Source organism: Lissotriton helveticus, chromosome 1_1 (genome assembly GCF_964261635.1).
Source record: "Lissotriton helveticus chromosome 1_1, aLisHel1.1, whole genome shotgun sequence".
Taxonomy (NCBI): domain Eukaryota; kingdom Metazoa; phylum Chordata; class Amphibia; order Caudata; family Salamandridae; genus Lissotriton; species Lissotriton helveticus.
Genome location: NC_136057.1, coordinates 1,857,329,708 through 1,857,351,775, shown reverse-complemented (window position 1 = coordinate 1,857,351,775; position 22,068 = coordinate 1,857,329,708). Strand labels below are relative to the sequence as shown.

Sequence of the window (22,068 nt, the reverse complement as noted above, 5' to 3'; positions counted from 1 at the left end):
CTCCTTGAGGGAGTCTGGGATGAGACCTTGTTGAAGGGAGCTGTTGACGATTTTGGTCCAAAGAGGGAGGAGCAAGGGGGTGAAGTCTTTTACTGCATTAGCAGGTAGGGGGTCTGTGAGGTGATTAGAGGGCTTCAAAGTGCAGAGTAGTTTGTGTATAGCTTCTTCCGAGTAGATGTCGAAGTGCAGCCATGATGCCTTGTTTTTAGGTTGAATGTTAGGCATTCTGGTGTGATTGGGGAATCGGCTTAAATCCATGACGAGGTCATTTCTTATGTTGTCGGTCTTTTGCTTAAAGAAAGCAGAGAAGGCTTCACAGTGTGGGGTATCGCTTGTTGCGTTGTTTGATAATAATCCACATTTGTATAGCGCACAATCACCCGTTAGGGTCTCTAGGCGCTGGGGGGCCGTCGGGAAGATTAAGCAAGCTATTGCCCAGAGTCGCATGGTGCTGGGCTAACCTGCCGCCGAAGCCGGGGATCGAACCCTGATCCCCAGATTCCAGCGTCAGTCGCCCTGGCCGCGGCGCCACACCTCTCCCAGGGTTGTGTCTTTGTTTGAGTCTTGATTAGTTCGAACAGTTTTCTTGGCCTGTTTTTTGCTTGGTCCAGCTGACGGCTAAAGAAGTCCGACTTTGTGCGCTTTATTTTCCTAAGTAGGCATTTCTCTTCTTTTTAAGCGTTTTTAGATGCAGTGATGAGGGGTCAGATCTCCAAGTACGCTCTGCCATTCGCATAGTGCGCTTGTCGTCATTGAGTCTGCCATCATACCAGGGGTTAGAAATTTTGTTGGAGACTCTCTTCAGTTGCAATGGAGCGACTTCATTGACTATTAATTTCATAGAGTCAAGGTAGTGGTCGGTCAGTGATTCAGCATCCGAGACACCTGAAGGGGGAAGGAGGAGACTGCCGATGTGGGGAGGCAGGGTAGTGGGGTTAAGATTCTTCATGTCCCTTTTCCAGATTTTGGATTTGGTGGGTTGGACCGGGTTAGGTTTAACTTTTTCGTTAATAAAGAAGGTGATGATGTGGTGAGGTTTGTCCGAACTCTATGGCGGGGAAAAAGCCTACGTTGGAGTCTATGAACAGGTGCATCGAGGGTTTCATGGGAGATATCGTGAGTCAGTCACCTTGAAACCTCTACTTCCAAGATAAACCTAGGTTGTCCATGCCCACTACTAAATGGCAGGTGCCTGCAGAGCATGTGATCTTCGGCAGCACATGCTGCAAACATTAGCTTAAACTTGAACCTCGAACAGCACTAGGGGGTTCAATGCCAGAAGAGTGGCTTATGAATTTAAAATGTTACACCCAGATAAAGACCAAAATATATCTTCAAAATTGTCTAAAAAAGTCAAACATTTTGCATGCAACAAGAAAAGTTTTAAGAAATACTCACCCCTGCATCAAAATCATGTGTAAATTCCTTAAACTCCGAAAGGGTGTCCCCAATGTAAATATGTGGATGTTCGCAGTTCAATAGGACACTGACAATAGCTTGAGTTGCGCAAGCATTATTAATCACCTACAAAGATAATTAGCACAAAACCTTATTTTATAGGAAAATGCTGGCAAAGGAAGGAAACTGTCACAATGCATCTGTACCAATGACACTTCACTGACAACTCTGCCACTAAATCAAGAAATAATCATAAGAGCTATATTTCTAGTGCTTTTTCAGAAAGGAAGAGATGGATGGCATTCAGCTCTTCAGACAACTCCTAATCACGACAGTAACATTCCAAATTTGTTTCTCATTCAAAGTTACCTTATAACGAAGAGGAAGTCCATCTTTTGAGCGTTCCTGTATTTTATTTCTTTTGGACCTCTAAACATTTTAACCCCTGCTGTTGCCTGCTTAAGGAGGCTCAGCCGCATGTATTGAGAGAGTAGGTTCAAGACATGAACACGCAGGTGAAACGGACTAGTGGAGAGACTTAACAAGCATTTACTAAGCAACGGTTTCGCCTTTGCAAAAGTTAGAGCTATTGGCATTGTAAATGACAAAATTGTCATTTATGTGTTGGTTTTGAAAACAGATAAAAAAATGGCTTTGTCATTTACAATGCCAATAGCTTAATCTCTCGCAAATGCCACACACACACACACACAGACCCACACCTACACACACACAGAGCCCCCCCACACACAGAGCCCCCCCCACACACACAGAGCCCCCCCCCACACACACAGAGCCCCCCCCCACACACAGAGCCCCCCCCACACACAGAGCCCCCCCCACACACACAGAGCCCCCCCCACACACACAGAGCCCCCCCACACACACAGAGCCCCCCCACACACACACAGAGCCCCCCCACACACACACAGAGCCCCCCCACACACACACAGAGCCCCCCCACACACACACAGAGCCCCCCCCCACACACACAGAGCCCCCCCACACACACACACAGAGCCCCCACACACAGAGCCACAAACACCAAGCGCCACACACACACACACACACACACACAGAGCCCCCACACACAGAGCCACAAACACCAAGCGACACACACACACACACACACACACACACACATTCAGGGGAAGGACAAACACAGAAGAAGAAGGCAAGCCCAGGCAAGCTAACGAATAAGAAGCAAGCAAATGGGTGACAATAAAGCCATCCAGTGGTAACTGATGGGCAGGTTATAAGCCCACTATAAGCACACACTGTGCCTCGCAGCTGTTAACAGTCGGTCCTTAGTAGCTTGGTCTGACTTGTAGGCTAGACCTAAAAATAGGCGGGGATCTCCTTGGGAAGTAGCGTGAGTGTGAGCAGAACTCGCTTAGGACTAGTTACCATTCGTCAGCGTTTAGATTTGACTATTTATAGGTATCTTGCAGGACAAATACGACAGAGCCACCACGATTCTCTTTTCACTGCAGGTTACCCATTTGTACAGAAAGGAAGTATTTCCTTTATTCGCGTGAGTGGATTTGGGGGCAGCCACCCCCCCAGCCACCAAGTAAGTATTACAGCGTTTGGCAATCGGCAAAGCTTTACGTCTTCTGGAACACCGATTTCATACAGAGGTCTCCTCCCGGGGAATTTGTGTTTACCTGTATCAGAAAAGCGACACTTCATAGGCTGGGTTAAGAGAGATCCTTTAGAGCTTGGTGCTGGTTCTCCGGTTTCCTTGCCCCCCTTCCCCCTCCTCCCTGTTTGACAATCAGACTTTTTTCCCGAAGCTACAGAAATAAAGTACACACTGTACTGTAGCAGCAGCAGTTAGGTAAACATGCCATTAGAACAGGATACAGAATTGACTACAAAGCTGGCACACTTTTGTAGAAGGGAGGTAACAGGTTTTGGAGCAACACAGTTAATGCGTATGCCTACTTTCAGATTAAATGTACAAATTGATTTCAAGTCGCGCCAAGTACAGTGAAAATTAATTCGCCCTTCTTTAATTTTCGCGAGGCCAGGCAAGTGGTGCCTGGTGACCGTCCGCACTAGATGTAGGAAGGTAGATCCCTGACTATGGTTGCCCCCAACTTTTTGCCTGGTGTTTTGCTGGTTTTCTGACTTAGTTGACCTGGGGCCCTGCTATTCAGGACCCCAGGCCTACTGCTCCCTCTGTAAAATGGATTCCATGTACCTTAGGTACATATCTAATTGGATACTGAGTCACCTTATCAGTCCCTGTACAGTGTACCTTAGGTACCCAGGGCATAGGTGTACCCAGGGCCTACCAGGGGCTGCAGCATGTATTATGCCACCCCTGGCTGGCCATCCAAATCTGACACAACTGGCTGCACGACAGCTGGGGCAAGGTGGTGTAATCACCCTTTGCTTTAGATATAGTATACCTATATCTAAACCTAAATGGGCACACAGATCTCCTATCAGTCACTCCTATGGCAGGCCTTGACAATCCTGAAGGCAGAGTGCTTGGAATCGTGTGAGATGGTGCTCTGGCATGAGCTGAGCCTGTCTGCGGCTTTCGGGATCTATCCCTTAGCCGTTTCCCTGATAACGCATACCATATACTCTTAAGTGCATTATAATCCTCGCGGTTATATGCCAACTTTGGTATCGCTTTATCAAAACATGTCGAGTAAGGTGTCATACGAATTGGAATACTAACCCCTCGCCAATTCTGGCGACGGGGTTAGCATTCCACCCTTCTAGAGGGACACGACATGTTGGTAACCTGTAACCCTGGTTAAAGTCAGACAGAGCCTTAGCTCCACAAAATGGATGCTGCCACCGAGACACAAGTCTGCCCTCCTGTTGCTGGGAGTCCTCCCAGCGCAGGAGGCAAGGACAAAGGGTTTCCTGTCAGGGGCGGTGCCAGCACCTTCCCAGACAGGATTTTGTGTATCCTAGGTAGGCAGGGCTTTAGAGGAAGGTGACTGCAAGTGGCACCCCGGTGCTCACTGTGCATAGGCCGGCTTGAACCAGTTCCAGGGGCACACCAGACCCTGAGCTGGGGAAAGCCCGCCAAAGGAGAGGGGTGTAACCACCCCCCTTCCTGGTCCCACCCATAGGGCAGGACTTAGTCGCGTGCCAGCCCCCTTTTGCAGGATAAAGGTAGGAGCAGGCCCCCTTCCAAATTAGATCAATCTTTGAATCCTGAACCGACCTTCTACACGAAGAACTCAAGACTCTTCTCAAGATTTCTCCCTTGTGACTAAGGAGTAGTCACCCTGCAGCAGCAGGCACCAACCAAGCATCGCGGTTTGCTGCAAGTCTCTCCTCCGGATCAAGACTGCTCCAGCACGACGAGAACCGGCTTCCCTGGCACCTCTGACCTCTACCTACATCGTCAGCTACGCTGAGATTCGTGGGTGTGACGAGACCTCGAGGGACCGGCCATCTTCAGAACTGCACGACGCTTGTCCAGCACGACCACCGAGTGACCCTCGACTGAGTGCCTTGGGGTAAGAGAAGCCCCGACCCTGAGCAGCTCCAGCACCGAAGTTCAGCCCCCCTGCATCCACGAGATCTGCGTGGGGCCCTTCTGCTCTTGGCTGTTCACCGCGTTGTCCCGGTCACTTGCCCGTTGGCTAGTGGCCCTCTGACGACGAACTTCAACGACAAACACCGCTGGTCTGGTTGCTCCAGACTGGCCCTTGCTCCCCTCCAACAGAGGAGCACCCCGGACCCTCCTGGTCCACTCCAGACTCCATTTTAGGTCCACCTCGTGGGCTTGAATTTGCCAAGACTTGTTGCCCCAATCCTGGGTCCAGCGACGTCGACACCAGACACCTTCGTGGGACAGCTCGCACCTCCATCCTGGTCGCCGACAACGCCTCCTGGTCTGAGAGACTGCAGAGCCCAGCAGCGCCCACTCACCTGGTCGAGGTGACTTCGTCCGGTGCCATCCTGGTGCCCACCTAAATCACTGGCTAGTGATTCAGAACTTGGTCCCCTCTGCTTACAGGTCTTCTTCCCTGATCCAGGCTTGGATCTCCACGAACTTCTTCACTGGCCGCCTGCCAGCAACTTCTTTTCTTCAGGCTCCTGGTTCGACAACGAGGTTTCCGACGCAACTTGAACCCTATGCAGCCGCAGCCCCTGGGCTAGGTAAACTGAGTACTCCGGTGCTCCAGCATAGTCCAACACCCTAAGTGTTCGGATCCACTCTTGTTTTCGACCCACCTAGTCGGGTTCGCCCGAGAACAGTAACTTTGTCTTTACTAGCCTCCATAGACTTTTTCCCACCTTACGCGTGAGAGTTCCCACTCTGCACACGACGTCCACAGGCCTCCTGCTCCTAATCTAAGTGTTTAGTATTGTAGGCCTAGCGTTTCTAAAGTCTATGAGAATAGTTACTTACCTGCTAGTAATTCGCATTCCACTTCTTGTGTATATGGTTTTTCGTGCCCCTCGGGCATTTGTGTAAATTGTGCGACTTTCAGTAATTCTTTAAGAGTTTTGTTGTGTGCTTAGCTCCCTGTCTCATAAAGAGCCAGGGTAGTCCTGTTATAAATAAATATACTTTATTTTAGATAACAACTTGTGTGGTGTCCTTTCACTTGGTGTTCAAGGGGTAATGTGATGGTAAAACAGCTGGCTTAACACGCCCTCTAGAGTCTTAGCCTTAGACTGCTCGTATCCATGCTACTAGGATAGCTGGTCTATAAGATTGACTTACAACCAATCATCAATAAGGGTTGTCTGGACTGATACATAGTGATCACTAGAATAGTGAGCACTGCATATCAGGCCAACTTCTCACATTGGTGAGCAGCGGTTGGGATTTGAGCTTGCTGTTGTTTTACCACACGTATCCTAAGAATATCATTTGAAAGATCACATAAGTACTGAGGTACATATAACTTAGCTTAGAATACTCGGAGTTCTACTGAACCAGCTGTTGTAGCTCCTAGGGCCTAGCACACCCTAAACTACAACTCTAGCAAGGGATCAGTAGGTAAACATATTGTGTAGGTAAGTGCACCACTTACACCTCACTAGAAAAGCATGTCTCCCCATGGAGAGTCTTCAGAGACTCCCCTTGTGGTTATTGACCCTCCACAGGTCATCTCAAGATATGCAGCTCTCAGTTTCCAGGAGATGAGACAAGTGTGTACCTCCAGGAAACTGAAACAGGGGTCTAACCCCACCATTCCCTTTCTGATAGGTCTCTTAGAGACTTATGATGCTAGGAAAGCATCCCAGGCAGATGGGAATATGCCAGCCTTAGAGGGTACTCGTGGTGATCCAGACCTCCTTGACACTGAAAATGCAGTTGGGGAGGAGGATCAAGAGGAACTCTCTGGGGATGAGGCAGACAGGCCTGAACTAGTCAGCAGACTCACTAGGGCCAACTTAGACCTATTTAGGGAAGGAGCTGGGGGCCCCCCAGCACTGACCCTAATCAGGCCTAACATTGGAGTTAGGAGAGATAGATCTCCTTCTAGGGACTCCAATAGATCTCTGCACTCTAATGCCTCTTCTCAGGGGAGAAGGAACTCTCCCCATAGGAGATTGACTTCCCCTCAGAGAAGAGAGCATGAAGCAAGGATGAGACAAGCTAAACTGAGGATTGAAAGGGAAGAACTTGCCCTGGCCAAAGAGAAGCTTGCCTTTGCTAGAGAGCAGCAGATGAGTGGGATAGTTCCCACTGGTGGCAGCAATCTCCCAAGAGAAAAAGAGAAGGGTTTAGATACTAAACACCTGACAAAGATAGTGCCCCCCTTTAAACAAGGGGATGACATCCAGAAATGGATGGCTGCTTTGGTGAGGGCCTGCACTGTGCAGTGCATTCCCCAGAGTCAGTGGGCAGCTATACTGTGGCTCTCCTTTGATGGCAAAGGTAGAGATAAGCTCCTCACTACTAGAGTTGAGGATGCTAACAATTACCAAGTCCTGAAAAATACACTGGTTGATGGGTTTGGCTTAACCACTGAGCAGTACAGGTTGCTGTTCAGGGATACCCAGAAAACTCAGTCTCAGGATTGGTCTGACTTCGTGGATTGTGCCACTAAGGCTTTGGAAGGCTGGCTACTGGGTAGTAAGGTTACTGATTTCAAAGGATTGTATAATTTAATTATGAGAGAGAAAGTCTTAAATAATTGTCAGAACCAGTTATTACACCAGCACCTGGTAGACTCTGATCTGACCTCTCCACATGAATTGGGTAAGAGGGCAGACAAATGGGTCAGAACCAGGATTAGGCCCAAGAACCAGGGTGGTGACCAGAAGAAGGAATCAACCAAGCCTCAAGAGAAGGGTGAGAATAAATCTCCAGATCAAACCACATCAGGGCCCCAAAAATCCTCTGAGGGGGGTGGGTCCCAGAATCCTTCCAATAACCAGAAGAAACCTTATTGTTATCCCTGTAAACAGGTGGGTCATTTGAAAACTGACAGCAGTTGCCCAAAGAACAATAAGGAGAACATACCCCCAAGTAACATTCCCAAACCTCCTGTTACTACTAGTAGTAATCCCCCAGGTGGTGGGAGTGCCCCCAAGAATCTGCCCCCAAGTGCCCCAGGTCCCCAAACTTAGATACTCTTGTCTGTGAGACTGGCATGGGGTTTGCCAACTTCACCACTTGTCCCAACACTTTGGGCAAATACAGACAAGAGCCCCTCATCAATGGAATGAAAGTTGAGGCCTACAGAGACACAGGGGCTAGCATCACCATGGTGACTGAGAGTCTAGTCCCCTCAAGGCAACTTTTACCTGGTGCCACATACCAGGTGACAAACATTGATGGAGTGAAGAAAACTCATCCCATGGCAGTAGTAAATCTCAGCTGGGGAAGTGTCACTGGCCCCAAGAGAGTGGCAGTGTCATCCAACTTGCCTGTAGATTGCCTACTGGGGAATGATTTAGAGACCTCAGCCTGGGCTGAGGTAGAGCAAGAAACCCATTCTAGAATGGTAAACCCCCATGGTAAGGTTAGTAGGGCAGTGATAGCCACAGCCCCAGTCCAAGATGTCCTCCCTGAACAGGTCAGGAGGGCTGTGCCAGTCACAGCCCAATCTCAGACAGCTTCCTTCCCAGAAAAGGTTAGCAGGGCTGTGATGGTCACAGCCCATACCCAAACTGAGTCCCCTCCTGAAAAGGTTGGTAGAGTTGTGATGGCCACAGCTCAAACTCAGACAGATGATAGTGTTGTGAAGCCTGAAACTATGGATCACTCCACTCAGACAGAGAGCATTGAGGAGGAAGAGAAATCTCCCTCCCACCAGACTTTAGGAAAGGATCAGCCTCCTCAGGGAACTGATCTGACCCCTTGTGAGGAAACTGCCACAGAGGTAGTCAGGCCTAGCCTGGCAGAACCCCTGATGTCAGTGGACCCTTCCAAGGTGGGACCCAGTCTGGAGCAGGTAACCTGCCCCTCTCTACCCTGCCTCAGTCAGCCCAGGGCTGTAGAGGTCAGGGAGGCCAGTGTTGGACCCCAAAGGGCCCCCTGTCCTTAAGAATTCCCCAATCAGCAGATTAAGGGCACTGAAGCTAGTAGTCCTAGCCAAGTGAAAATAAAACAAACTCCTGAGGGATCCCCCTTAAAATTAGTTAGGGACCTCCCAAAGATGGACACTGTTGGGCACAGCCAAACTTGGGACCTGAGGGCCCCAGACATGACCTGTCCCTCCAGTAAGCCAAACAGAGGGACCCAGCCTCCAGCTTTAGGTAGCCAGAGGTTGACCCTGAGAGCTCATAGCAACTCAGTCCTGGAAAGAAAGGCACACATGGTAGATGGTGATTGGAGGAAGTTGAGCCCAACATTAGTGGAGTCTCACTTCAGTACTCCATCCCAGCACCAGTCTTTTACTTTGCCAAAACACACCACAGGTAGAGATTCCCTATGGTGGGGACCCTCAGATACCCTTAGGGTGAGGGATTGCTTAGTGGACCATGAGATAGGGGGTAACCATGCCAGTGCTGGTACTTCCTTATATGGCCACTTAGGCAATATAGGCTTACCTGGTCAAGGATAGCCTTATCTCCTTTCGTTTGGGGGGGGGGGGGGGGGGGGGTTATGTAGGAAGGTAGATCCCTGACTATGGTTGCCCCCAACTTTTTGCCTGGTGTTTTGCTGGTTTTCTGACTTAGTTGACCTGGGGCCCTGCTATTCAGGACCCCAGGCCTACTGCTCTCTCTGTAAAATGGATTCCATGTACCTTAGGTACATATCTAATTGGATACTGAGTCACCTTATCAGTCCCTGTACAGTGTACCTTAGGTACCCAGGGTATAGGTGTACCCAGGGCCTACCAGGGGCTGCAGCATGTATTATGCCACCCCTTGGCTGGCCATCCAAATCTGACACAACTGGCTGCACGACAGCTGGGGCAAGGTGGTGTAATCACCCTTTGCTTTAGATATAGTATACCTATATCTAAACCTAAATGGGCACACAGATCTCCTATCAGTCACTCCTATGGCAGGCCTTGACAATCCTGAAGGCAGAGTGCTTGGAATCGTGTGAGATGGTGCTCTGGCATGAGCTGAGCCTGTTTGCGGCTTTCGGGATCTATCCCTTAGCCGTTTCCCTGATAACGCATACCATATACTCTTAAGTGCATTATAATCCTCGCGGTTATATGCCAACTCTGGTATCACTTTATCACAACATGTCGAGTAAGGTGTCATACGAATTGGAATACTAACCCCTCGCCAATTCTGGCGACGGGGTTAGCATTCCACCCTTCTAGAGGGACACGACATGTTGGTAACCTGTAACCCCGGTTAAAGTCAGACAGAGCCTTAGCTCCACAAAATGGATGCTGCCACCGAGACACAAGTCTGCCCTCCTGTTGCTGGGAGTCCTCCCAGCGCAGGAGGCAAGGACAAAGGGTTTCCTGTCAGGGGCGGTGCCAGCACCGTCCCAGACAGGATTTTGTGTATCCTAGGTAGGCAGGGCTTTAGAGGAAGGTGACTGCAAGTGGCACCCCGGTGCTCACTGTGCATAGGCCGGCTTGAACCAGTTCCAGGGGCACACCAGACCCTGAGCTGGGGAAAGCCCGCCAAAGGAGAGGGGTGTAACCACCCCCCTCCTGGTCCCACCCATAGGGCAGGACTTAGTCGCGTGCCAGCCCCCTTTTGCAGGATAAAGGTAGGAGCAGGCCCCCTTCCAAATTAGATCAATCTTTGAATCCTGAACCGACCTTCTACACGAAGAACTCAAGACTCTTCTCAAGATTTCTCCCTTGTGACTAAGGAGTAGTCACCCTGCAGCAGCAGGCACCAACCAAGCATCGCGGTTTGCTGCAAGTCTCTCCTCCGGATCAAGACTGCTCCAGCACGACGAGAACCGGCTTCCCTGGCACCTCTGACCTCTACCTACATCGTCAGCTACGCTGAGATTCGTGGGTGTGACGAGACCTCGAGGGACCGGCCATCTTCAGAACTGCACGACGCTTGTCCAGCACGACCACCGAGTGACCCTCGACTGAGTGCTTTGGGGTAAGAGAAGCCCCGACCCTGAGCAGCTCCAGCACCGAAGTTCAGCCCCCCTGCATCCACGAGATCTGCGTGGGGCCCTTCTGCTCTTGGCTGTTCACCGCGTTGTCCCGGTCACTTGCCCGTTGGCTAGTGGCCCTCTGACGACGAACTTCAACGACAAACACCGCTGGTCTGGTTGCTCCAGACTGGCCCTTGCTCCCCTCCAACAGAGGAGCACCCCGGACCCTCCTGGTCCACTCCAGACTCCATTTTAGGTCCACCGCGTGGGCTTGAATTTGCCAAGACTTGTTGCCCCAATCCTGGGTCCAGCGACGTCGACAGCAGACACCTTCGTGGGACAGCTCGCACCTCCATCCTGGTCGCCGACAACGCCTCCTGGTCCGAGAGACTGCAGAGCCCAGCAGCGCCCACTCACCTGGTCGAGGTGACTTCGTCCGGTGCCATCCTGGTGCCCACCTAAATCACTGGCTAGTGATTCAGAACTTGGTCCCCTCTGCTTACAGGTCTTCTTCTTCCCTGATCCAGGCTTGGATCTCCACGAACTTCTTCACTGGCCGCCTGCCAGCAACTTCTTTTCTTCAGGCTCCTGGTTCGACAACGAGGTTTCCGACGCAACTTGAACCCTATGCAGCCGCAGCCCCTGGGCTAGGTAAACTGAGTACTCCGGTGCTCCAGCATAGTCCAACACCCTAAGTGTTCGGATCCACTCTTGTTTTCGACCCACCTAGTCGGGTTCGCCCGAGAACAGTAACTTTGTCTTTACTAGCCTCCATAGACTTTTTCCCGCCTTACGCGTGAGAGTTCCCACTCTGCACACGACGTCCACAGGCCTCCTGCTCCTAATCTAAGTGTTTAGTATTGTAGGCCTAGCGTTTCTAAAGTCTATGAGAATAGTTACTTACCTGCTAGTAATTCGCATTCCACTTCTTGTGTATATGGTTTTTCGTGCCCCTCGGGCATTTGTGTAAATTGTGCGACTTTCAGTAATTCTTTAAGAGTTTTGTTGTGTGCTTAGCTCCCTGTCTCATAAAGAGCCAGGGTAGTCCTGTTATAAATAAATATACTTTATTTTTGATAACAACTTGTGTGGTGTCCTTTCACTTGGTGTTCAAGGGGTAATGTGATGGTAAAACAGCTGGCTTAACACGCCCTCTAGAGTCTTAGCCTTAGACTGCTCGTATCCATGCTACTAGGATAGCTGGTCTATAAGGTTGACTTACAACCAATCATCAATAAGGGTTGTCTGGACTGATACATAGTGATCACTAGAATAGGGAGCACTGCATATCAGGCCAACTTCTCACACTAGACTTCACGCTTACGCACAAAATAATGCAGCAAACGGGACGGGCGAAGAACCCTTCCCTTCCCCAACCACTCCCAGGGACGCTGGCATGCCGGGACGAATGATAGCACGAAGTAGTTCGACCTACTTCAAAGCAGGCCCCCTGGCGAGCCGCAGCCGCCGGCGGAATGCCCCATATTGTAATGAGCATAAGACTAAACTCCATCTCACCAGCTTATCTACGCCCGAGCGGGCACACTCTCTGAAAGCCTCGTAGTAGTGAATTTGGCAAGGCACGACCGACAGACAGTCCCATCACACTTTACAATAAAGACTCTGCAGCACCCAGGCGTCGCTCTCGGCCGAGCTCTGCTTGCCGGACAGCGAGCAGCACTCCTTGGAGACACGGTGGAAATGACCAAAACATGGCGAGAAAAAAAAAAAAAGAAAAAAACATCCGCCCACCGCCGCATGACGTTCAAAAAGGAGCGGGATGAGAAAAAAATCTACGGAACGCCCACGAATCTGCTCCGAGAATTACGGACAGATCTCTCTTCCAATGGCTAGCCTCCATTTATGGAGCTAGCCAATGGAAGAGAGAAGCGGGTGAAAGGCCCTTACTAAAAATTAAAAGATTTCGCCTGCGCTAACACTGCTGCGCAGTGGACGCCAGGCGAAACCTAAAAAGGCACCAGTGACAAAAGACATGGACAAAAGATTTTTGGGGGTGAAAACCATTGTGCTGGCACCTTCCTTTCTGTAGTTACCTGATAGAGAACAAGAAATAATGTTCCAGAGTAGCGTGCTACTCGCCCAAAAAAGTGTTTCAATACCTCATTAGGGGGTAGCAAGCACTACAAATGCAAACCTTTTTCCCTCTTCTATCCCTCCGCTATCCTTCTCAATCCAAATAACGGATTAATATTCACCACTCAAATTACTTTCATATTTCACTATATTAATTCACCACTTATCCTTTATGGGTACCGGAGTAGCTTGCTACTTGCCAAAAAAGCGATTTGACATCTCGTTAGCGGTAGTAAGCGCCATATAAATGAAATTACAATACAATATTTTGTTCAAATTTGAAAGTATCCAATAACAGCTCCTTGAACTAGAAGGAAAAAAAATGATGTGCTTGGGAAACGCTTAGTCATTCGGGATGCCAAGGCAGTACAAGCATTGGCAATGCCAATAGGTCTGGCTTTAAAGTAATGTTATATGGTAATGTGAAGCGTTACATGTAAATATGTAAAAGCATAGTAATAGATAGGTATGTGTGTGGAAGTAAAGAACTATTGAATAATATTGGTGTAGATTAAAAGGTCAGGTGACAGTTTACTGTCCAATACCATCAAAAGAGAACGACCAAGTTTTTATAGAGCGAACCATTTCACTTTTTCAATGTCAACAACCCTATTGGTTTGTTAGAAGGACTCTCACCCACTGGGTTTTTACTGAAACGTGTAGACAGTCCCTTGATGCAGAGCACATAATTCAACTCTTTAACATCAAAACCCTGTTTTTAACTTTATCTGCGGCCCTGGGAATTAAAAAAAGATAATATAAGTGATTGTGGACACCCTTACGCAATTTTAAAAGTTCAATCTCCTATCCCTTGATACAAAAAATATCACCCAATGAGCTCCCTCGGACAAATGAGGTAGAGCCTGCCCAGATACAATGTCCGTAAGTGTGAAGAGGACTTGACGATGAAGCATGTCACTGAATTAAAAACCAAGTAGGTGAGGAGTCATAAACCGATTGGGTTCTAGAAACGGGAAGTGAAATGGTTAACCCTATACAAACGTTGTCAGTCTATTTTGATTTTTTTTTTTTTAAAGTACATAGTGGATCCACTTTATGTTTATACGTCCCTTTTGTGAATATCACTTGCAAGACAGACCTAAAAATCCATGTAGGTTAATGGCTGCCACCCTCCCAAGGGAGTGTGGCTAAGAGCTGCAAGATGGCAGACGCAACTCGGTGATATTTCCGAAGCGAGGGGCATGATAATCCGGAGGCATCAATGAGCCCCCTTCTGCCTGGGCCATAGCGATTGTGTGGATGTGCTCCGGTACTGGAGGCACACCTAGGCTCACACAGGGAGCCGCACCTGGAAGTTTCGGGGCCCGCTGGCCTAAAGGTGAAAAGGAACAGTCACGGCTGTCGCCATGTGCCCTATCCTCTCACCCCCCCAAACCCCCCCCGTCCCCTATGCAGTGAGTGGTGCAGGGGAGCTGCTGGGGGCTCCGATCAGAGTCAGTGGCTGGGTACGACTAGTAATGTAGGCCGCACCTCGCTACTCTGAAGTGTGGGGGAGCCTGTTCGCATTGGAGGGAATCGGGGTGCCCCCTCTACCGTGGCAGTAGTGATTGTAGTAATGGAGCCACCCGGCCCATACACATACGCACGCACGCACGCATGCACCTTGGGGGCGGGGCAAGCCCCCAGGTATAAATAAACAGCTGAGTGACCGCTCGTGGTTCTTCGGCCCTAACTGACAGCTAGCGTTGTGTTGTCATTTCAGTCACAGTTAGGCCCCACTTTGTGGCATAGGCATCTCTTGCCCCTTGCGTCTCGGCGACGCTACACTGGCGACGAGGCGGACACGGTCACTCACGCCTCGCCACACAGCTGTGACAGTCTCCTCTACATGACGGAGCCAAGCGTCTCTGAGGAGAATAAAGTACGCATCAGGTCGTGGTGCGTCAGGTGAGCTCGCACCTTTTCAGAGCCTCAGTCGACACCCGCTCGCCCACGCAGCTTGGTGTGCGCTCTCTCACCTGCCGACAGCGCGTCGGAGGGACACTCTCGGCCCTCGCGCAATCTCCTCAGCGGCTGCATCAGGCGCTCGTTCACCAGCTGACAGCGCATCGGAAAGGAATCCTCGGCGCTCGCACAATCACCTCAGCAGCTGTGTAGAGACACACGCATGCGCATGCTGAATCACCGGCTGACAGCGCATCGGAAAGGAATCCTCGGCCCTCGCACGATTACCTCAGCAGCTGTGTACTGACACACGCATGCGCACGATGATTCAGGTCGCGTAAGCCCTGTCAGATCGTATTTCAGGCAGCTGACTTAGGAGAAAGAGACTGGCAAATCCTCACGCATTGAGCGGATGGAATAAAAAAAATAAAGTAGGAGGGACAAAGCATTCAGCCATTGACCAGACAGCGAGTGAGCGAATTTGAAGATATATTGGATACCTCATTCGCCAGCGCTACACTTCTAAAAAAAAAAAAAAAAAAAAACAAACAAACACATTTTCGCGCACCAGATATAAACTGACAGGAAAGTTACCTAGAGGTGCCGTTTTTGCCACGTGGGATCAGCGTCACACAGAACCTGTTTGATCCTAGTTTTCTTTACACAGTGCTTCTTTGCGTGGACAGTCAAAAGTATGACAGACCAACAAGCCAATGGAGGTGCCACTGCTGCAACCTCAGCACAAGTGCAACCACCTGCTCCCACTGGGCCCCCAGCCGTGGTGCAGATACCTGCTGTCCCGGGTCCAGCTCCTGGTGCCGCCACAGCCGCTGCTGTAGCCTCTCCCGGACATGGCCTCGCAGCGCCACTCCCTCCATTCAGCGAACTGGCAGATCCGCACACAGCTGCGGCAAGATGGCGTATATGGGTTGGGAGATTAGAGCATTATTTTATTGGTGTCCGTGAAACAGATGGCAAGGTGAAGCGCTCTTTACTCATGTGTTATGGAGGGGATGAGTTGTATGAGCTTTTTGAAACGCTGCCAGATCGTGGGGGAGATGAGGATTATGACGCGGCAGTACGGGCGTTGAGCCTTCATTTCGATCCCAGGGTGAACCCTGATTACGAGTGGTTTAAGCTGCGTCAAGCCAGGCAGGGTGAAACGGAGCCTATTGACTCTTTCTATGCACGGTTAAGGAAATTAGCCATTGCCTGTGAACTTCCAGACCAGCGCCAGGAGATCCGTGCACAGCTAATCCAGGGGTGCAGATCAGTACAACTAAGACGCCTCATTCTTAGACAGCCACGTATCTCTCTTGATGAGATCCTCGTCCTTGCGCGCTCGCATGAGCTATCCAATGCGAGAGCTGATGAAATGCAAGCTGCTCTCGACAGGCCCAGCGCACCAGCAAAAACCCCTCAAATCAAGGAGGAACAAGTTGACGCAATCAGGCGCTGGTCACAAGCACAGAGAGGAGGCCCTCGAGCCAGCTCTCGGAATCCATGTGGGAACTGTGGCATGGAACATCCGACAAATGGGAGATGTTTCGCAAGAGGAAAAGTATGCTCCAACTGCGGAAAAATAAATCACTTTGCAAAGGTGTGTCGCAGCAGTGGGAACCGCCGTTTTAGCTCGAATGGAAGAGGCCCTACACAGGCAGTGCGACAACTATCATTGGAAGATCCGGGCCCGTGTGGTGACGCCTCCAGGACAGCTTTCTGTGCTGATGATGATGATGATAACATCTTCTTCGTCTCCTATGTGGGGAGAGAGGGCTCTAGAAGACGACCACCACCGATGTGTGAGATCTCCATCGCTGGATCTCCAGTGCAAGCACTCATTGATACTGGAGCGACTGTAAATGTGATGGACAGCACGCAATATGAGCTACTATCTCCGCGCCCACCGCTGTCTCCTTCAAACGCCAAAATTTACACTTATGACAGCGACGACCCACTTCCTCTCAGGGGAGTAATCGAAGTAACAGCTGCGTGCAATGATCAACAAGTGAAGACCAAATTCCATGTGACTGGAGGCAGGCGCGGCACGCTCCTGAGCTGCCACACGGCAGAAGATTTACAACTTGTGTTCTTTGCACGGCAAGTACATGAACTACACGCAGAAGCAATCTTGAGAGATTTCCCGACCCTATTCAAAGGTCTTGGCTGTTTAAAAGGAAAAAAATTCAAACTTCACGTGGACCCAACGGTCCGACCCATGGCTCTCAGACACCGACGAGTACCTTTTCACCTACGGAAGCAAGTAGAAGAAGAATTGCACAAGCTTGAGGAGTTAGGGGTAATTGAAAAGGTGTCGGGCCCAACGCCCTGGGTATCGCCGCTTGTGATTGCTCCAAAACCAAAGCAACCAGGCGCAATACGCCTGTGTGTGGACATGCGTCTTCCAAACAGGGCAGTAAAGAGGGAGAGGCATCTGACTCCAACTATGGACGATATAGTGGCCGATCTCAATGGTGCACGCTGGTTTTCAAAACTGGACCTTAACGCCGGATATCACCAGCTTGAGCTACATCCAGACAGTCGTAACATCACGACATTCTCCACCCATGTTGGACTTCGGAGGTACAAGCGGTTAAGCTTTGGGGTGTCATCGGCGGCTGAAGTTTTTCAAAACGCCATCAGGGAGACTCTTTCAGGCCTGACAGGAGTTATAAATTTAAGCGATGACATCCTTGTCTTCTCCAAGACTCTGGAAGAACACCACGTCCACCTCCGAGCAACATTGCAACGCCTAGCTGATCACGGCCTCACCCTCCACAAAGCAAAGTGTTCTTTCTACAAGGAATCAGTGGACTTCTTTGGGTATATCTTCTCCAGAGAAGGGCTTCAGGTCGACCCGAAGAAAGCGGACGCCATCAGGACAGCTCCTAAGCCAACGTCAGCCACGGAAGTCAGGAGTTTCCTGGGGATGGCCACGTACTGCGGCCGTTTCATCCCAAGATTAGCATCCCTATCTGAGCCATTACGTAACCTAACCAAAGCAAGTCAACCATGGGTGTGGACGGCCAAGGAAGACGAAGCATTTGAGGCAATCAAAGCTGCATTAATTGACGACAAAGTCATGGCATACTTCAGGCCACACCGGCGCACAGAAGTCGTTGTAGACGCGAGTCCTGTAGGATTAGGGGCCGTCCTCATGCAAGAGACTGAAGCTCATGAATGGGTGCCGACAGCATATGCCAGCAGAGCACTGACTGCGACGGAGATGCGGTACGCCCAAATTGAACGTGAAGCACTGGCAATAAAATGGGCATGCCAGCATTTTCACCTCTACCTGTTCGGACATGAATTCAAAGTAGTGACTGATCACAAGCCCCTGGTGCCCCTATTTACGGGAACTGCCAGACTCGCACCACCCAGAATTGAGAGATGGGCTGTCCAACTCCAAACATACCGCTTTGAGGTGATCTATAGGCCTGGAGCCGACAATCCTGCGGACTTCCTATCCAGACACCCCGGATCCGGAGATACAGTCCAAATAACAAGTGACGTAGATGACGTTGAGGAATATGTCAGAATGATCTCACAAGACGCTTGCCCAGTAGCCCTGACGCTGGAGGACATTGGAAAAGCAACGGATGAAGACGAATGCCTTGTCAAGGTAAAAACTACGCTGACAAACAGGAGCTGGAGAAATTTTCTTGATGGAGTTAGCGCCCTCACACCCCAAGAACAGCTGGCGAGACAACAACTGTGGAGAGCTCAGAGTGAGCTGAGCATTGGACCGCACGGCGTGGTCCTCCGAGGGGCAGCGATCGTGGTACCTACAAGGCTGCAGAGAGAAGTTGTACGCCTTGCACACCAAGGCCACCAAGGAGTATCGAAGACAAAAGGGCGTTTGCGCAGCAAGGTGTGGTTCGCCGGCATGGATGCAGCGGTGGAGGAAGAGGTTGGAAACTGCCACTCATGCATCATCACAGGCCGGGAACCTGCTCCTCACCCGGTGATCACCGAAGAACTCTGTAAAGAGCCATGGTCAAAAATGAGTATGGACTTTGGATCATTCCCGGATGGACGACACACCCTTGTCATGATAGACTCTTACTCCCGTTTTCCAATAGTGGAAATTGTACCCACGACAGCGTTCAACCACGTCAAGAAAGCTCTGGAGAGAGTGTTCGCCATGGTAGGCCTACCAGAAGAGGTGAGGTCAGACAACGGCCCTCCTTTTCAGGGAAAAGACTTCCAGACTTATCTCGCTGCACGGGGTATTCACCACAGAAAAATCACTCCGCAATGGCCCCAAGCAAATGGGGAAGTTGAGAGATTTATGCGGACTTTGAATCGCGCACTGCAAATTGGTGTGGAAAGAAAGGAAGACGCAGAAGAGTGCCTGTCACAATTTCTCAGTGCATACAGACAGACACCCCACTCGACAACACGCTGTGCTCCGGCACACCTAGTATTCAAGAAGGTACCAAGAGACTGCGTGCCAACTACACCTGCCTGGTGCCCCCCAGAAATAGATCACGAGGTCACCCAAGAACGCCGGAAGCGCACTAACGACAAAGCCAGTCAGGCAAGGAAAGCCGAAGCCAGGTCATTGGTGGTTGGAGACAGAGTGGTTATTAAGAACAGGCAACGAAAATCAAAATACGACCCAGCGTTTGAACCAGAAGTATGGGAAGTTGTGAACGTGCACGGCACCATGGTGTCGGCGTTCAGAGGCACACGAGCTGTTACCAGAAATGTATCCTGGTTCAAACGCGTCTCACGTGAATATGGGCACGACGGAACTGCATCTGAGGAAATGGAAGACGAAGAGCAGGAACCAGCACGCACGGAGTCACCAGTGTCACCGCAAGAAGAAGAAAGACAGACTTCAACGAGGGTTGTGCCAGCAAACACCGCCAGCACAGAGAACCCCTCAAGTAATGACCAGCATTGCTCTGAGCAATCAGTGGAGACGGGGAGTCCGGAGGGTCGTCAAAGCCAAAGATATCATCTGCGACCTAATCCGATCCCCAACCAACGATTGAAGGACTATGCATGGAATATGAACTAAATTCAAAACACCTCATGGCCGGGACTATTGATCTGTGAGTTTGGAGGGATGTAGTAATGGAGCCACCCGGCCCATACACATACGCACGCACGCACGCATGCACCTTGGGGGCGGGGCAAGCCCCCAGGTATAAATAAACAGCTGAGTGACCGCTCGTGGTTCTTCGGCCCTAACTGACAGCTAGCGTTGTGTTGTCATTTCAGTCACAGTTAGGCCCCACTTTGTGGCATAGGCATCTCTTGCCCCTTGCGTCTCGGCGACGCTACAGTGATGACCGACCACCTTCCCCACCCCCTCGTCCCTTGCCACAGCCAATGGTGGCCCGGATCCTGAACTTTGGAGACAGGGACTCAGTGCTACAACTCACTAAGTGCTTTGGCCGCATCCCCTTTGAAACTGCCAACATATTGTTGTTCCTGGACTATACTCTCATGGTTCAGTGAGAAGACAGCATACTTGGCGTGAAGTGCAATCTGAGAGACACCGGGGCTAAGCACTCACTCAGGTTTCTTGCAAAGCTAAAAGTGCTAGCGAATGGAAAATCCTTAATCTTGACAGAGCTGAGAGATGTGGGAGTCTGGGTTGAGCAGCGGCAGTGCGGCACCATGCCTCGCCCTGGAAAGCGACATCACCCCGCGGAGATCTTACCCAGGCCGACCACGATTGAGACATCAGTGGCCGCGGGGAAAGATGATTCAAAGCGATACCGGCGTCTCTGGGGCTCCCATGCCGGTGCAGGCACAGCACGAGCGGATAGCGGTGCTTGCGGCAGCAGCTCACTTTTGGGATCCAGATGCTGCCAGTTCCGCTGGGGTAGAGGGGGAGTCAGGGACGCCTCATATGAGGGTTGTCACACAGCACAGTGCATCCTCCATCTTGCTCCATGCTATTACACGGCTGAGGAAATCCTCTAGCTTGCACCAGTTATAGAATGGCCTCTGAAATGGTATGCTCCCATGCACTGGTGACTCCGGCATACAGTAGGCCTCACAAGCCCCCCTCTTTATTTTTGCTTTTCCTTCATAGTACTGTTTTTCCCAAAGAATGGTAGGGTGAGGAGGGGAGGTGGTTAAGGGGGAAACCCTTTCTCCTCCCTTGACCACCAACCCCTACGTACCGGGAAGAGGGGCAGGACATTTCTCCACAATAGTTGGGCCTTCTCTAGACAATGCCACACTTGGAAGCCGAAAGTCCTAGACGACCCACTGAGACCATGCTAAGAGCCCTCTCATTGGGAACCCTGTGGCCCATGAGACATTACACAGGATCCAAAGGCTACCCATGTTACGTTAACTGTTTGGGCAGCCAGATGTTGCTCTGCCGCCTTGGGGTGGATGGTTGGTTAAGTTGTGTTGTTAGATTTGAACCTTCTGTCACAACCACAAGGTTCTATGTTCGGGGTCCGTCCTCCGGCTCACAGTTACCAGGGATTGGAAACCCACCTTTCGGGCCTGTGCCCCTCCCCTTACTAGGAGAATTGTGGGAGGATTAGCGACAGCACAAGTGCTGGAGGCGTATTCATGCAAGCATTGCCTGGGGGTGTTAATTTGGATAGACCCCTCCGTACCTATCCAAAGCACAGTAGCGGAGGTTGACCCTATGTGTTCATGGAGGAAAGGTTGGATATACAGGAGGTGTTACTGGGCAATGTGAATGTGCTTAAAACGGCCCAGTCACAGTTTCTGGCACACATATCGTCCCTGTTACTGAAGTGGTCCCAACCGGCCATGGATTTTTGGGGGGAAACTTTCACTTTGCAATGGACCTCGACCTTGATTGGTCCCACCCTCCCATCCCTACTTCTCCCACAATGAGACACTTCACACAATGGCTTGCGCATTGGTCACTGGTGGATAGCTGGAGAGCCCTGAACCGGATATTCATTTTATTCCTAGCCCCATGACCTGCTTGTCTGCATCCTTTATCACCCTATCCTGCAGCTTAAGGTGACCAGGGGAGGGGGCAGGGGGTATTTAGGTAAGGCCCTGTCAGATCACAACCCACTAAAACAATACACTGCATGGGAAGGCCCGGCAGATGCCAACCTGTTACTTGCAATCTACTGCGCTGGATGACCTTGTATTCCAATACACGGGCCAATAGCTAGTTATATAACTGATAATAGTAATACAGACACCACGCGCCTGTTGGAGTGGTCGGCACTAAAAACAAT

At 50.5% G+C, this 22,068-nt stretch overlaps 1 protein-coding gene across 1 annotated transcript in view; it reads right to left on the bottom strand.

The window, feature by feature from the left end:
* UCHL5 (ubiquitin C-terminal hydrolase L5) overlaps nt 1-22,068 on the bottom strand; it is a 244,634-nt gene that overhangs the window by 160,154 nt on the left and 62,412 nt on the right. Inside the window, exon 4 of the mRNA XM_078641508.1 lies at nt 1,399-1,524. Coding sequence (XP_078497634.1) covers nt 1,399-1,524 — 126 coding nt within the window. The remainder of the gene's footprint in view (nt 1-1,398; nt 1,525-22,068) is intronic.